Below are 17,573 nucleotides of genomic sequence, written 5' to 3' on the forward strand. Positions count from 1 at the left end.
TTTACAATGGTGTGTTAGTTTCTGCTTTATAACAAAGTGAATCAGCTATACATATACATATATCCCCATGTCTCCTCCCTCTTGCGTCTCCCTCCCACCCTCCCTATCCCACCCCTCTAGGTGGACACAAAGCACTGAGCTGATCTCCCTGTGCTATGCGGCTGCTTCCCACTGTCATACAGAGTGCAGTAAGTCAGAAAGGGAAAAAAAAATACCATATGCTAACACATATATATGGACTCTAAAAAAAAAAATGGTTCTGAAGAACCTAGGGACAGGACAGGAATAAAGACGCAGACAAAGAGAATGGACTTAAGGACATGGGGAGGGGGAAGGGTAAGCTAGGACGAAGTGAGATAGTGGCATGGACATATATACACTACCATTCATCTGTTTTTAAAAGCCCTTTCTGTCCTGTCTTCTATCCTTACAAATCCTGGTTCTTTATTACACTGGAGAGAGGATTAACATCCACCATATTGCTGGACCATGTAACAAGAGGGCAGTTAGTGACAACAGTTCTCTTTCAAAAGACATGTCACCCACGTTATATCTAAATCAGTGCAGTTAGGAGACAAGTCATAAAGTCATTTTATTGAATTTTCTCAATAATATCACCACCCAACAGAGAAAAGAATATCAGGAATTGTCACTGCTTAGAAAATTCAACAAAGCATATGTAGAAATATGCTAGTAAGTATTTTTACCTTAAATTAGATGTCAGTTTTCTTACTGTTTCCTTGACAGATGTGCTTTGAGAAGATGTTGTCAGTGAAGAAGCAACTTTACAACCACCCCTCACAGACACGCTGGCTTCATATCCAGAACTTGAATTTAAATCTTCCACTGGCCTACTGGGCAAAAACAAGCCAAGGTTTATAGTTTCTAAGTAGAAATCACATTAGATACTAATAAATTCAGAAATATTAATACACAACAAATGAGATGTTAATACGCAAAAAATGAAAGCTAGGACATAGATGTAATGCTGAAAACTGTCATTTATGTAGTTATATAAAATCAATTCTCAGGTATAAGAATTACTATTTATTCCTGACAAATCTTGTTTCAAGGTTTTTGGGTAGCCCCAATTAAATAGAATTGGCAGTAATTTATTCTTAATAACAGTAGTCATATACCATTTGTCTCTTATTTGCTGAAAGAGGCTTTTAAACCCAAGTTCTACTTTAGCCTGGGGGAAGGTAAGTACAGAAGGTAGGTCCAGAAATAAAGCAAAGTCAGCTGAAAGAAATATGTAGTCAAGATCTGGTGGAAGGAGAGCATTCCAGGTGGAGTGTAATGATCCTGGGGGAGAAACAAGGTAGGGCTGTTGAGAGACACACGAGGAGGCCAGGGCTGCAGGGGGGGAGTGCACAGGAAGAAGAGGCAGAGAGAGGAGGTGAGAGGCACTGGCCATGGGGTGGGGACTGGAGTTTATTTTAAGCAGAGCAGGTGCTACCATTGGAGGGTTTCTTCCATGGGAGTGAGGTGAGCTGATTGATACATGTTTTAAAAAGATAACTGGCTGCAGCGTGGAGAAGAGCTCACAATGAGGATGCAAAAAGTAGTGTGTAGTGTGTTAATGAGCCCCAAGGCTTTCAGTACCGGGGGAACAAAAAAGCTCAGGAGGGCTGGGGGACACGCGATACGGGAGGCGAAGCTGGGTAGGCAGGTGGGGGCCAGATCACGTAGGGTCTTATTTGTCAAGTGAAAAGGAGATTTTAGTAATCCCTTCATGCTAACGTCCATGAATTAAGACCGCAACTCTAGAGAGTTTCCTATGTTTACAATGTATGGACCTTTTTTAAAAAATTGGGTAATAGCTTATATCAAATGGAACATGTTTCTACTGTCAACAGTTCTTTGTCAGTAATTATACTGCCTAACTTCAGCTGATACTTTATATAAGATTAAGAACACTGTGTTATAACTAATGCTTAATTGTCTGTTAAAGAACACTCACACAATGTCTGAAGCCTATTAATTATAACCTCTTTTATGCTGAAATTTTATTAAAGAAGTCCTTAAATTTAAATTTTCTTTTTTTTTTTTTTTACCATTTTTGGGATGCTGGAAATTCGTGCTGGGGTGGGAGGTGGAGGGTAAAATGCACTACACCAGAGCACAGAGATCCCTCCCTGAACCTTTGTTTCTTCTTCTGCCAAATAATAATAGTGCCTGCCTCAACAGAGCTGTGCTGAGGATTACATAATACATACACAGAATTTAGCTCAATGCCTACTAACAGTAAGGGCTCAGCAGATAGTACCTAGTTATCAATGTTATTATAATCATCTCCATTATTACTACCACTACTAATGAATTTGATAAGATTCTCCCATTAAGATTGTTTTAATTGGATAATAGTTCTAACATTCATATTGTAGTTATGACTCAAAGATTATTTTTAAAAAACACAAGTTCATAAAAGTCTAAAAGTAATATATGAAATAATACACACACAGGCAAAAAAACATGTTTTAGTTTTTGGATGGATTTTAAATTTCAACTCAAATTTTAATAAATAACTTTAGGTTAACGCATCGTCCATAAAATGACCTAACAACAGCACTGGGGGGGAAATTACATCATTTATTCGGTCAACAAATATTATAGAGTGCCAACTCTGAGGCAGGTGCTATTCTGGACACTAAGGACACAGCGGTGAGTAAGATAGCCCCTGTTCTTGTGGAGTGAGTTAGTTTCAAGTGAAAATACAGAAAATAAGAAAGCTAGAATGTAAAGTGTTAAAAGAAATAGATAATTGAATAAGATACTTTAAAATAATAATAAAGGCTCTGAAAGAAATACAGTGGGATGATACAATTTGATGGTGTGCGTTATCAGAAGCGGGGTGGGCTATTTTAGATGGAGTGTTCGGGGAAGATCTGTCAGAGGCCAGAGTTACAAAGAAGAAAAGATATGAGCCCTGTCCTTCATGAAGCTCACATGCAGAGGGAAGACAGATACTCAGACAACAATTCCACCTGACGTGAGGAGTTGTTCACACTGTGTGTCAGAACGTGGTTGGTATTTAACAAATAATTACTGCAGTTGAATGAACTATGATGCAATCTGATCCCCGCAGTGGTGGCTCTGTGAACACCTGAGTCTGCCCAGGAGAATCGGGGCCCCCAAAGGAGAGAACACTTGAACTGGGACGTGAATGAAAGGGTAACAGACCAGTACACAAGAGGGCATTCAAACCCAGGAAGTGGTGTGGAAAAAGAGGTGGAATTTTGTGATATAACAGAACGGGAAGCAATTTTGAAAGTCTGGGAAGCAAAGTGGGAGCTAACCTGGGAGTCATGAGCACAGGGGGCTTGTGCCATGCTCAGGAGTTTCTGCCTTGTCTTAAAAGTGGTGGGGCTATGAAAGGCTTCTGAGTGGAAGAGTGGAGGGATGGGATTTGAGGGTTAGAGTGACTACTCAGTCAGCAAGTGCAGGACAATAACAGCTCCTCCTAGGTTTGGTTTGGTTTTGTTTTTCTTGTACTTAACTCAGTCTGCCCCTCTGCAAAAAGAACACAGGATTCTTCCCAGCAACACTGGGTCTGAATGCTTGGAAAGCAGCTTAGACAAATTTGGAGCAGCGTGAGGATAAGAATCTGTTTCCTTGAAAACAATTTTTTTTTCATTCTATTGGATAACCAAAATATTCAGCTTCTATTTAAAAGTGACAAGAGTCTTATGTCAAGAAAATTCTAGCATACGATGATTATTGCACATATGTATGGCAATAAGATAATGAGCCACACACAAAAAATCAGCTCATGATTTCACAGTCATACGTATATGTGACATTTTTAGTTCTTTGACTATATTACAATAATTTGAATTAGTTGCTTTCTGTGAGCGGGAAGTTAAGCCTGTTCCATTTCATAATTCCCAAATCCTCACAAAAGAAAATGAAAAAGTTTGGGAAAAGGGTAAGAAATCTAGTGTATTCTATTCTTTCCTGTCGCCTTTGTAAAATCTGGTTCCACTCTTCATTGCCTTTGCTTGTTGCTATTATTTTCTTTCTTCTTGTATTTAAACATTGATAATTACTTTTCAACAGTATAATTGTACTCCCTTGGAATTTGTATAATTGCAGTACACTCACCTTTCCCAGTTAGGTGATGAAGGGTTTCTCTTTATTTCTGCAGTATCACTGCACAACTCCTGTGTTTCTTCAAAAGAACATAGACAAAATGAAGAAAGTCAATCACATTTTGGTGATTACACAATGAAGTGAACTGAAAGAAGTGTTAGCAGTTCATTAACAACTTGTATATAATTTGGCTTTGTATTCAAACACTCTTTTGTAAAACTGCACCAATATGTTCTTAAGGCGATTTATAATAACCTCTTAATAAAGAATCCAAGAGCCTCTGTAGCTTGTTTTTTATAATTTCTTCTTAATGATGCTTATTTTTTGCTATTGCTGTGCACGGGATGACTAATGGGAACTGTCCAGTGTCCCTTCTCTCAGCAGCCCCTACCCAGACAACCACTTGTCTTCCCCCAGTATCTTACTCTCTTCCATTTTGAGTTCAGGTTCAAAGACATCCTGACAGATCCCAATCAGAAATGTGCCTCTAGGAGAGAGCAGAACTTTAAAGCAGAAAGCGACCTACACTCATCGAGTTCATCTCACTCAGGGAACTTCAGAATCCGAGGTTCAGGGAGGTTAGTGCTTTGTTTACAGTCCATAGAAGAGCAGAAATGCTTTGATCCCCTCGGACTGGTTTCAAGAGTGTCTTGGGGAGCGTGTTAAGGAATAGGTCAATGTGTTCTTCTTCCAGCTAATATCTCTAGAATTCTTTTTGATAACTGTGATCTTGTCCCACCAAGTAAACCCTTGCCAATAAGTTTAGGGCCACTGAAGGCCAAGGGGAACAGGACAGCGACAAGGAAAGTTTTGGATGGTGAGTAAATGGCTGAGGACCTGCCTGACTCCTCTAAGGAAACATAAAAGAGAATAGACAGGTTTTCCAAGCGCACTGCAGGCACAGTTGGTTTTGCTCATGATCTGCATGCAAAGTAAAATTTCTTAACCCATTAGCCAACTAATTCATAACTACAGTCATCTGAAAATATTTCACGATTCGTTCCTTCCAAATCCAGGATGAGTATTTGAAATTAAATATTAATTTTAGGATCAAAATTGTATTAACAATTTTTTCATTACCATTTGGAAATCCAACAGGCACATACTTGAAGGCATGTTAATAGTTTGAAACTTCTATAAAAGACTGGCTTTAAAATTAAGAGACCCTTACAAAAGAAATCTTGATTGTGGAATAGCTAACTATCCTAGTTATGATGAAAGAGAAAAAGTGTGATTTCTTAGGGACCTCACTAATGGGTTCAAATATAGAGACGTGAATGAATGACTGATTAGGTTACCTAAGCAATGAAGTATAAAAGAAGGGAGAGCTTACAACCAAGAGTGAACACGAAATGATGGCATGGATCGACACAAAAACAACTGGAAATTATGGAGTCAAAATGAACTGAGACCTGTTTAGGAGACTAAGAAAGGCTTTAAAACTTATTTCAAAATAAGAAGATGACAATGAAAAGAATGGTCCTGCTGCTTAGGCCCAATGGTATAATTTTACAATAAAGGAGACAATGGTATAATAATAATATAACACATAATAAAAGAATTCTACTAATAATAATGAATGGACACTAAGAAAATAAAATTTTCTGAGTCTAGCTTGTTTCCAGCTTCTCTATGCAGGGAAATTGTCTTTAGATTGAATATTATCAGATGGCAACTTTATGCTTAAAAGAAGCTCAAATCTCTCACCTAAGACAAATTACATCCCACGGACATGAAGGAACTAATAAATGCGTTTGTTGAACTATTCTTAGTGATCTCAGAGGAATCATGCAAAATAGGGAAAGAACTAAAATGACTGAAAACAGAGGAATGTCATCGTAATATTCAAAAATAGTTTCTGAAAATTATAGGCCTGATATCAGTCGTCAGCAAATTTCTAAGTAGAATTCAATGAGGGGGTGACAGATGTCCACTGTTGGAATTTCAGGCAGTGAGTAGTACTGGGGGAAGTGCACTCAGGCAGGAAGTGTCCCCCTGCCCCTCCAAAATGTGTGAGGTTGGCAGCTCACTCTCTACCCACCTCTCCTCCCACTATTGGAAAAACAGATTTAATTTTTTAAAATCCGAACTGCTACCAAACTTTTGATCTATATCCTACATAAGATATGTCGCATAAGTCATACTGAAAAAGACTCAAGACGTTACAGCTAACAGATGTAAACTGAATTCTTTTTTTACCTTTATTCATAAGAGAAACTTCCTTTTCTTCTTGTCTCAGTGAAACATCAGGGTCACTTTTATCTAAAACCTGAAAAACAAGCTCCGTATTTAAAGCTGTACAAAAACAAAGGACATATAGTAAGGTGCAGAACTGACCTTGAACATCAATGCCCATATCAGAGAGAGACCATAAGGTTGCCAGGACAGTTTAGGAACATGTTCTGAAGGGAGACAAACATACGTGTTGTCAAAAATTATACTGGAATGCAGCTCAAGGATGGTTGCATTATAATTGTCATGTTTATGTCTATCATTTCTTTAGTGGGATTTTTACATTTCTACCAATATTTGCATAGAAAACTTACATTTTGGGAATGCGCTTCTTTAGATCAGAGAGACACAGAGAGAGAGAGAGAGAGAGAGAGAGAGAGAGAGAGAGACAGAGACAGATGGAGTTTGTTTATGCCACCCAAGAAAACAGATCCAGAAGCTCCTTTCACGTATTTTTAAGTGTCTGAGAAGGTGGGGAAAAGGCAGTAAAAAAAAAGGAATCTGAAGAAGACGGGGGTAAAGCAAAAGCTCTGTCTGCTCCTTGATCTGAAGACCCCTGAACACGTGCTGAGACACACTGGGCTCCTGATTCCATCACCTGGTGTGAGGTGTACAGCTCTCAGTTTTCTGGAGCTTACCCATTGTGTGTATCCTTCGCCTTTCAATGCCCCCTCTAAACTGCTAAACAAACGTGGGATGGGGAGGCTATCAACCTTCCTTTTCTCCCCTCCCAGGAAACAAAGGCATATATTTTACACGGCATTCTGGAAACTGTGCTCTGTCAGGAAGCAGGTTAAATGGACACACATGTAACCTAGCAACGAAAGAACTGAGAGGCCGTCCATCACCGTCATTTTCTATTTTATCCAAATTAAGAGAAAGCAAGCCTTGTAGGTAGGGGGAAATAAAAAAAACTGATTCTAAGTTACTTTGGTCCATTTCAAAATATTTTTATTCTTTTTTTTTTTTTTGCGGTACGCGGGCCTCTCACTGTTGTGGCCTCTCCCGTTGCGCAGCACAGGCTCCGGACGCACAGGCTCAATGGCCATGGCTCACGGGCCCAGCCACTCCGCGGCATGTGGGATCCTCCCGGACCGGGGCACGAACCCGTGTCCCCTGCATCGGCAGGTGGACTCTCAACCACTGCGCCACCAGGGAAGCCCTTTTATTCTTATACTGTAAATAAATTCATGCCCCAGGAAGTAAATAAAATGCATATATATATTTTTTAACATCTTTATTGGTGTATAATTGCTTTACAATGTTGTGTTAGTTTCTGCTGTATAACAAAGTGAATCAGCTATATGTATACATATATTCCCCATATCCCCTCCCTCTTGTGTTTCCCTCCCACCCTTCCTATCCCACCCCACTAGGTGGTCACAAGGCACCAAGCTGATCTCCCTGTGCGATGCAGCTACTTCCCACTAGCTATCCATCTTACATTTGGTAGTGTATACATGTTAATGCTACTCTCTCACTTCGTCCCAGCTTACCTCCCCCTCCCTGTGTCCGCAAGTTGCAAGACAGAAATGCATATATTTTTAAAGTTCATTTTGCAAAATGACTTTAAAATGGTATCTTATTTATTTCTGATGTAACATAAAATCTAAAGTTTTCTCCTGATGTGTTGATATGTAAGGAAAAGCTCCATACTTTGTGTCTTCCCTTTGAAGGGAATATTTTTTGACCAGTTTATAGGCAGCAGAGACTATTTCCTACCACAGTTAACAGCAACCACAAGATAAGCTCATGAGAAGAACTACTTAACGCCTTTAGTAATAACCACTTTGTAATAATCTATGATGATCCTACTCAGGATGTGTTCATTTTCTTTGGTAACTTCTCCTTATGATGGAAATCAGACAAGATAAAAGTATCCAAGCTTAACAAAAATGACAGCACTCCCAGCAGGGAACTCCTGGTGGCGGTATTATTAACACAGCCTCTTGAAATTATTTTTGCATTTTATTGTTTGGTTCTCTGCTTTGAGCTCTGCCGTGTGAGGGCTGTTTCCATGAGGGTCAGATATGGTCCCCTCACCCCAAAAGTGTTACTTACACGAGGCTTTACCGTCTCTATTGCAGGAGAGATTTCCTTCTTTTCTTTTCCTTTCTTTTATTTCCTTTATTCTTTGGCATAGTAATGTTTAAAATATTTTGGATAAACAATTCACAGCCTACAGTATTTCCTTTTAAATGACACTGTGTAAATATCTGAGTTCATAGGATGCCGTCTTTTTTTTACAATGTACTTGCGGCTTTGAAGGTCTGGATTTTTTCAAGCTGAGACAAGAAAACATGCAGTTGTCTTTTCAATGACACTATTTGTGTATTTTGATACTTGTGAAGCTCTTTCACATATATGACTTCATTTCAGTATAGAAATGCTCTCCAGCCACTTAGGCTTAACTGTGTCTCATACTCTGCAGTTTGAGGATATCGCTTTCCTAAGACTTTACTTCGGTCATGGAATAGATAATACTTCCCACACAGTAAATGAGATTACAGTTAAGTCTTAACAAGGGGTTTTAGATACCTTAATTAAAATTATGTTAACAATGAGTAGAGTGGGATTTGTCAATTCTCCAAGGCATGCAAAGGATCAGCATAATACCACATGCTCAATTTTGTGAAGTATCTATTTAAGAGGATAAATAAATCATAAATAAGTTAGAGAGAGGAAAAAGAGCATAGCATAGTCAACTGTGTAACACTTTTCTCATTCAACCCGCATTAAGGAAGCTTAAGAACTGGTTGATAACACTTTGTCTGGCTTCTTTCCTTCTGCTTCTTTGCCCCTCCACACCGACCCCAAACATTTTATCAAGGACCCATAAAGGCTACCAGTTCTTGCCCTCCTGCCAAGTTCAAAGGCCCTTCCTGTTTTCACTCTTCCATGGTTAACATTATGTTCTAGGCGCCTCCCTTTTGTTCATTAATTTATTCAGTAAAACTGAGTTCCCAGTTTGAGTCAGACACTGTTATGATGAAGACTATGGAGCTTATTTTCTAGTGAGGGAGAAAGATATTAAATAAAAAGATGGATATGTAATAATATAAGTTCTCTGAAGAAAAATATCACAGGTAAGAGAAGGAGAATGACCTGGGTTACCCAACTGCCTCTCTGGGGTCACTGTAATCATCTACACCCTCCTTTCTCCAGGTCTTCGAGTTGCTGTTGATTTGTTTATTCCCCTCAACTTTTTTCTAGTCTTTCCTCAAGCATCTCCCCTCAGTTGGGCCTTGCTTGTCCCCTCTATATAAAATTGCTCTCACTCTCACCACACCCACACTGACACTTCCTGTCCCCTTAACTCTGCTCTATTTCTCTCCTTAGCACTTACAATTGCCTACCATGCAACATATTTTCCTTATTTATCTTGTCTATTGTCTGATTTCCCCACTAGAATGGAAGCACCATGAAGACAGGGAGTAGTGCCTAATTTTTTCCTGCTGTATCCCCAATGTCTAGGACAGTAACTGATGCTCCATACACTCACAGAATAAAAGAAAGTTGAAACGCAAGTCAAGAAAATCCACGTATGTTGCTGGGGGTAGGAAGTAGTGGAGTCCAGGCATTATGAACAACAAAGGAAGAGGCTGTGAAGGAAAAATAAGCTTAGGGTACTGGAGGCCAAGGAAGGTGAGGGTGACTACAGCGGAGTGAGAGAAGGAATGAAGTATAGGCAGTGAGGACAGCAAGGAAGTCAGGCCAGGTCATGTAGGGCCTTGGAGGGCACTATATTTCATTCTAAGTGTGAGCAGAAGCCATTGGAGGGTTCACCTCTTACACTGTTGGTGGGAATGTAAATTGTCACAGCCACTATGGAGAACAGTATGGAGGTTCCTTAAACAACAAGAGCCTATTGTATAGCACAGGGGACTATATTCAATACCCTGTGACAAACCATAATGGAAAAGAATATGAAAAAGAATACATGGGGGGCTTCCCTGGTGGTGCAGTGGTTAAGAATCTGCCTGCCAATGCAGGGGACACAGCTTTGAGCCCTGGTTCGGGAAGGTCCCACATGCCACGGAGCAACCAAGCCCGTGTGCCACAACTACTGAACCTGCACTCTAGAGCCCGCGAGCCACAACTACTGAGTCCGCGAGCCACAACTACTGAAGCCCACGTGCCTAGAGCCCGTGCACCACATAAAGGAGTAGCCCCCGCTTGCCACAACTAGAGAAAGCCTGCACACAGCAACGAAGACCCAACACATCTAAAAATAAATAAATTAAATAAATAAATTAAAAAACGAAGAATATATGTATATATGTATAACTAAGTCACTTTGCTGTACCAAAGAAATTAATACAACATTGTAACTCAATTATACTTCAATAAAATTTTAAAAAAAGAAGCCAGTGGAGGGTTCTAAGTAGGAGAATAGCATAATCTGACTTATATTTTGGATGGGATACTCAGATTTTTAGACTGTGGAGGCCAAAAGCAGTGGAATCATTTATAGGGCTACTGCTATAATCCTGGTAAGAAATGTTAGTGAATTGGCCAGGTGGGTAGCTGTGGAGGGGGTAGAACAGAGTATGTGTTTGAAGGTTGATTCAGCAAGATTGGCTGATGGCTTTAGTGCAGGGTGTGAAAGGAGAGAAATTCAGGTGTCGGCCTGAGCAACTGTGAGTGATGGTATTATTTACTGAGATGGGGAAGCATGAAGAAGTCCCTTGGAATTCTTTCCTCTCTTGATTTTGATAATCTTCTGTGTCCCAACTCTTCCTGGGTAATTATTATTTTTCCCTCAAAGAAAATTTTCCCTCAAAGAAAATTTCAGGGGGTTAAATTATCACCCTTACACAAACAATGGCTTCCCAGCATCATCAACCCTAACTTCTCATCTGTGCCCCAGTTATTTCCAACTGACTTCAGGACACTTACCCTTGAATATCTTGCTGAACTTCAAATCCTCAGTCTCACCTTTGCCCACTTAGATTCCTCTGGTCAAGTCCTCTTTCTATTTATAATAACATTTTCATTCCAGACTGTGCCATCTCAAAACTGCTGTCACTGTTTAGTCTACCATATGCCTTTCCAAGTTGTGCTATTTTCCTTCAAGATGTTTCACTTTTCCTTGTCTTCTTGTACTACAATCTCCAGGCAGCAGCAACCTACTTGGTTTTTTGGTCTTCAGTTTCTCCTCTTTCCAGTACTGCTTCATTATCACAACATTTTCATAACACAAAGAATTAATTCTTTAGACAAAATCTCCATGATTAAACGTTCCTTCTCAAAACTTGCCTACAGGTCCTGACTACTTTCTCCCTCAAGTACAAACCCTTTTCTGGTATTCAAAACTCTTCTCAATGTGATTCTAAGATATCTGGAAATATTAATAAACATTCTCTATAATAACCAAAAAGTTCTATTCAGAATTCCCTGTAACCACTAGGTAGACTTCTGCCTCCATACCTTTGCCCACATAGTTCTCTCTACCTGAAATACATTCTTTCCTCCTTTTCTTATGTCTTTCCCACTTTTTAAGACAAGTATAAGTCATACTCTTTCCAAAATGTCTATTTTATTTACTCTAGCACATGCTGATTTCTTCCTTTCTCTGAAAAAGTATTAACAGTAAATTACAAAGAGTTTTAATTATTTTTAATAGCCAACCCTCATATCTACGGGATCCAGATAAGACTGGGATCCTGTAGTAGCCTTGATTCTTGCCATGACACTTCAAAACAGAATTCAACACTTGGGTCCACCTCCCAAAAAGAAATCCAACTGTACAAAGCATTAATAAATATACAGATTTTACTGAAAATTGTGTTGAGAAATGGAGGAAATAGTTACACAAGGCAAAAATCAGCTTAAAATTACCATAAAGCAGGTCTACTTTACTTCGTCAATTGTTAGCCTACTCATCTCTCTCTACAAACCTTCCCCTCCAGACTCTCCGATTCTGCAGCACCAGTGTTTTTCTGCTTGTGTGATTACATCCTTTCTCCTTCCTCCCACCCCTTCCCACAAACACAGGGTCACTCTCTAGCTCTACCTTTTCTTCCACAAAGCAATGTCACTCTCCCAATTTTCATTCTTTACTCCCATCTCCTGGCCTACCCACAGCTGAATTTTCCTTCTTTGGAATTACAAAGGTGTGTTTTAAAAACTTTTTTTCTGGGGACTTCCCTGGCGGGTCCAGTGGTTAAGACTTCACCTTCCAATGCAGGGGGTGTGGGCTCGATCCCTGGTCAGGGAGCTAAGATCCCACATGCCTCGTGGCCAAAAAAACAAAACATAAAACAGAAGCAATGTGGTAACAAATTCAATAAAGACTTTTAAAAAATGATTCACATCAAAAAAAATCTTTAAAAAACTGTTTCTTGTAACACAAGGAATTATTTTCATTCTGTCACAAATCATCCCATTAATTCTCATAATAACCTTGAGAGTCAGTAATATTATTATTCCCCTTCTACAGAAAAGAAAACAGAAGACCATAAGTTGATACAACTGACATGTGGCATGCAGGTCTGAATGTGAACCTGGGTCAATCTGTCAGAGTTCAGAGCCTGTCTGCTTTCCATAAAATAATGCTAACTCATGGTTTTGTAGAATTGTCTTCCAATTTTTCTGCTCCTTTAGAGAAGAGATCATGGTGTTTTTTTTTTTTTTTTTTTTTGGTGTCCTTCAAAATCTCTAACATAGTCCTGTTCAGTAAATGTGTCTTGAATTGGTGCATGGTTCCTGGTAGTTCACACACTAGCACTTGAGTATTTAGATTCATTATAAATTGCCCAGGAGATTTTCCTTTCATAAGTCAGGGGAGGTATCACATACTGTCTTTGTGTCTGTAAGTCTGTTGGTGAGTTGATGGATGATGCTATGGAGGGTGAGTATAGACAATTCTTCCTCCAAAGCCCTTGGGGCAGCTCTGGTTTATAGCTCATAAGGGGGTGGCTCTGTCTGTGAAAGTTCTGATACTGTTAGCAACAATCACAGGACTATACAGGTTCATATAGAGGCAATGGTAACATCATCACCCAGGAAAACTGACTAATAAATGTCTTGCTTTTGAAATTAAGGCAACTTTAATCATCAGAAATCATGTTATTGCAATATCAATGCAGTTTCCCATTTAAAAAAAATTTCTGTTAGAGGAGTCAGAAAAATTTGCCTATTTAGGGTGGATGCAGCTGATTTAGGTACTGACTATGCAGGTTATTTGCTTTTCTTCTTTCTTCACCTCTTTTGGATTACTGAGTCACCTTTTCACTTTCATTGTTATATAGTAGTGATGCCAAAACAGGGTACTTACTGTTGTTTTTTGTTTGTCTGTTTGTTTGTTTGGGAGTTTGGGTTTTTTTTTTTTTTTTTTTTTGTTTTTTTTTTTGGGAATTTTGGTTTTTTTTTTTTTTTTTTTGGCTATCATAGAACATAAACCTAGACATTGGAAACTCATCAACTCTTCCAGACATTCCTCAGCTTTTGTAACATACCACAGAGGCCCCATCAATGACCCCAGGGATTCAGAGTGGGTTGATGCCTTTCCTGAGCTGGCATCACCTTCTTTTGAAAGATGCCCTAAAGAGCTAACCAGATGTAGTTGGTAAAGGATTATTAGCTCACGCCCAAACAGGAAGATGGTTCCATCCATTCATTCCTTTATTCATCAATCTTTCTTCAGCCCCAGAAAGTATCACACTCTGGACTATATGCTGGAGGTTACACCTTTCAGAGTAAACCCCAGAGACTCCATTGCCAAACTCTTAAAATACATCTGTCAGTGGTGATCTGGCCGTTGAGTTTTTTAAATGTCTGCAGATTGGGAAAATGAAATGAATCCATCTGCCAGTCTGCTCCTGAGGCCAGGTGAGAGGCAAAAAGACCTAAATGACCACAGAGGACAAAAGGGGCAAAGCCAGTCCAACCAAAAAGGTAGTATGGTTCCTAGTTATTAAACAGGCAGCTCCAACCTGACTTAAAATAACCACACCCATAGATGTTCTTTCACTGCCTTAGCAACTGATATTCAGAGCAGAAACTGAAAGAAGGTTATTATAAAATATGGAAAAACAACAAATACTAGCATAGGAAAAAGGTAAATGTTCCTTCATATGAGAGTCAGAACATCTGCATAATGTCAGCTTGGAGTACATGCTCCACCAAGATGAATAAAAGCATGCCCATGTGTAAGAAAAAGTTAGTACTTCCATCAGTCTGACTTAACATCTCAGAATATTTTTCCTGCTCAATTTCTCTAACTTACTGTTGGCATTGGTAATTTTATTCCCCTGGTGTTCCTGCATTTTGAAGCATTCTCCCAATTGATCATCTGCTTGCCTGACCATCTGCTGTGGTTTGGCAACCTAATTTTCCCAGTCACCTTTCAGAATAGATCCTCTAGGATGTCTATTCTGTATAGTCATTTCTTACATCTCAACTGGTGACATAACTTGAGACTGCTTACCTCTTTGACAAGATGCTTGGGAATCTAGTCCCATTGCTTCATTTTTATTTTTATTGCTTCTATTAAGCATGGTACAGTGACAGCTGATCAGATTGCATTACTCTGAGGGGCACTGGGGTCCTACGGAGCTCATATGTCAAATTTTTGCCTGGAGTAAAGTTGAAGTGCCAATTTATCACATAGCAGTGCACAAGGAGTTTTTAATTGAACTTAGAAAAACCCTTAATTACAACAGTACCACAGGGCATTGCTCCAGTAAAATAGAGCTGTAGCAAGCTTCACTTAGATGTTGATTCCCCTGACATCTGTAAGGGGTGCAGAAAAGAATTTCTACTTCCTCCCCATCTGGGGTTAACTGGGACATATTTGAACTTTACACATGGGTTTGTAAATGCTTGAGACAGAAACAGTTCAGAACATCCAGTATTCATTAAAAGAGAGGGCAGGGCATGTGTTTTGAGCTGGAAGATGGGAAATAATAGGATTTTCTGGATGCCAAGGGTCAGGAGACACCAGCTCATGGGAGGGGTTGGTGCTATGGTTATGACCGCAGCCATATTATTAGACTCATAATCTTGGGCAAGGAGAAGACGCTCCTTCCCAGGAATCATCCCTGAGATGATGATCCTGATGGTGCCTATGTGATTCTAGGTTGACTGGAAAGAAAAGAGTCAGATATTGAGCACAAAAGAACATTACTGTGTAGGTCAGATTTGGAGTGAATAAGGTCAGAAATGGGCTAACGGGAAGTTAGCTTGATCTGGGCAAGGAGTGGATGACGGCTTGATTTTTTTTTAAACGAATTCAAGACTCTTGGCTGGAGAATGCCCATCTATGAAACTTTGGAAACCTGTCTAAGCCAAAATATCCAAATCCTCACCCCTAAGAAAAGTGTATTTGTGCACTCCAACCCACCTGTATGCAATGGGCTGAACTGATATGGGGGTCAGCCCATGCAGATGGGCAATAAAGGGAGAAGTCATAATGAGGAGTGGTTAAGAAAGTGGGAGCTGAGGTTGAACAGCTAGGGTTTAAGGTGACCAGTTCCTGACTGTGATCCTGAGCGAGTTTATTTTCTTCCTCTGTAAAATGGGGATGAAAAGAGAATGTACCCCTCAGGTTATTAAAAGGATTAGATGAGATGATACACGTGAAGAATAGCAGCTGAATTTCATCGCAGCCACAGTGAAAAAGGAAAGGCTAACTCCACTAAAACACACATGCATGCACACACAGAGTAGAATTTCAGAAAAATACAATTTTGCAGGAGCTGAGATAATAAATCGGGATCACACTAGTTGTCCTGAAATGGGGGACGGAATGGTAGCTGTGCTAACAAGATGGTGTAAAATAATGAAAGAAGTTTGCTGCAGCGCAGACTGATGGCTCCACACATAATGGCCCCAAGGTCCAATCAAGCAGCTATCTAGGGCATTATGAAGAGGATTAAGAGGTCCTTTAAAAAAAAACTCCTCATTATTCTCATGACAGTTTTTTAATCTCTAAAAAAATGTCTGGAGTTTTAACTGAATCCCAGCTGGAAACTGCCACAGCCACAAACGACATATGCAAGCAAGCTCTTACCAAGAGCACTCTCACTGCATGGACTTTGAAAACAAATGGCCCACCCTGGCTGAAAGGCCAAGCACAAAGTAATATCGAAAAGGAAAAAATGCCACAGAAGTGACACCCACAAACTATGTGATCAGAAGCAACTGGAGAGACCCTGGGAAGGCTCACGCCAAGGAGTACTTCCCAGAAATTCTGCTGCCAGTGTCCTCACGGTGACACACAGCCATACCCCGCCTTGGCAGGTGACCCTCCAACACTAACAGTACAGGCTCTTGGTGCTCCAGCCAGGCGTCAGGGCTGTGCCACTGAGGTGAGAGAGCCAAGTTCAGGACACTGGTCCACAAGATACCTCCCAGCTCCACGTAATATGAAACGGAGAAATCTCCCAGAGATCTCCATCTCAACACCAAGACCCAGCTTCACTCAACGACCAGCAAGCTACAGTGCTGGACACCCTATGCCAAACAACTAGCAAGACAGGAACACAGCCCCATACATTAGCAGAGAGGCTGCCTAAAATCATAATAAGGCCACAGACACCCCAAAACACACCACCAGACGTGGACCTGCCCACCAGAAAGACGAGATCCAGCCTCATTCACCAGAACACAGGCACTAGTCCCCTACACCAAGAAGCCTACACAACCCACTGAAACAACTTTAGTCACTGGGGGCAGACACCAAAAACAACGGGAACTACGAACCTGCAGCCTGCTAAAAGGAGACCCCAAACACAGTAAGATAAGCAAAATGAGAAGACAGAAAAACACACAGCAGATGAAGGAACAAGGTAAAAACCCACCAGACCTAACAAATGAATAGGAAATAGGCAGTCTACCTGAAAAAGAATTCAGAATAATGATATTAAAGATGATCCAAAATCTTGGAAATAGAATAGACAAAATGCAAGAAACATTTAACAAGGACCTAGAAGAACTAAAGAGGAAACAAGCAATGAGGAACAACACAATAAATGCAATGAAAAATACTCTAGATGGGATCAATAGCAGAATAACTGAGGCAGAAGAACGGATAAGTGACCTGGAAGATAATATAGTGGAAATAACTACTGCAGAGCAGAAAAAAGAATGAAAAGAACTGAGGACAGTCTCAGAGACCTCTGGGACAACAGTAAATGCACCAACATTCAAATTACAGGGGTCCCAGAAGAAGAAGAGAAAAAGAAAGAGACTGAGAAAATATTTGAAGAGATTATAGTTGAAAACTTCCCTAATATGGGAAAGGA

General features: G+C 40.0%; 1 protein-coding gene across 3 annotated transcripts in view; it reads right to left on the reverse strand.

The window, feature by feature from the left end:
• Positions 1-17,573, reverse strand: part of MORC1 (MORC family CW-type zinc finger 1) — a 350,777-nt gene that overhangs the window by 20,586 nt on the left and 312,618 nt on the right. For 2 of the 3 annotated variants that reach the window (XM_027104263.1, XM_027104274.1), the window contains 3 exons: positions 6,292-6,361; positions 4,105-4,171; positions 708-854 (listed from right to left, as the gene is read on the reverse strand). In XM_027104263.1, coding sequence (XP_026960064.1) covers positions 708-854; positions 4,105-4,171; positions 6,292-6,361 — 284 coding nt within the window. The remainder of the gene's footprint in view (positions 1-707; positions 855-4,104; positions 4,172-6,291; positions 6,362-17,573) is intronic. The other variant, XM_027104268.1, reaches the window with a different exon arrangement.

Source organism: Aethalodelphis obliquidens, unplaced genomic scaffold, assembly GCF_003676395.1.
Source record: "Aethalodelphis obliquidens isolate GAN/ISIS:26980383/991018 unplaced genomic scaffold, ASM367639v1 scaffold1, whole genome shotgun sequence".
NCBI lineage: Eukaryota > Metazoa > Chordata > Mammalia > Artiodactyla > Delphinidae > Aethalodelphis > Aethalodelphis obliquidens.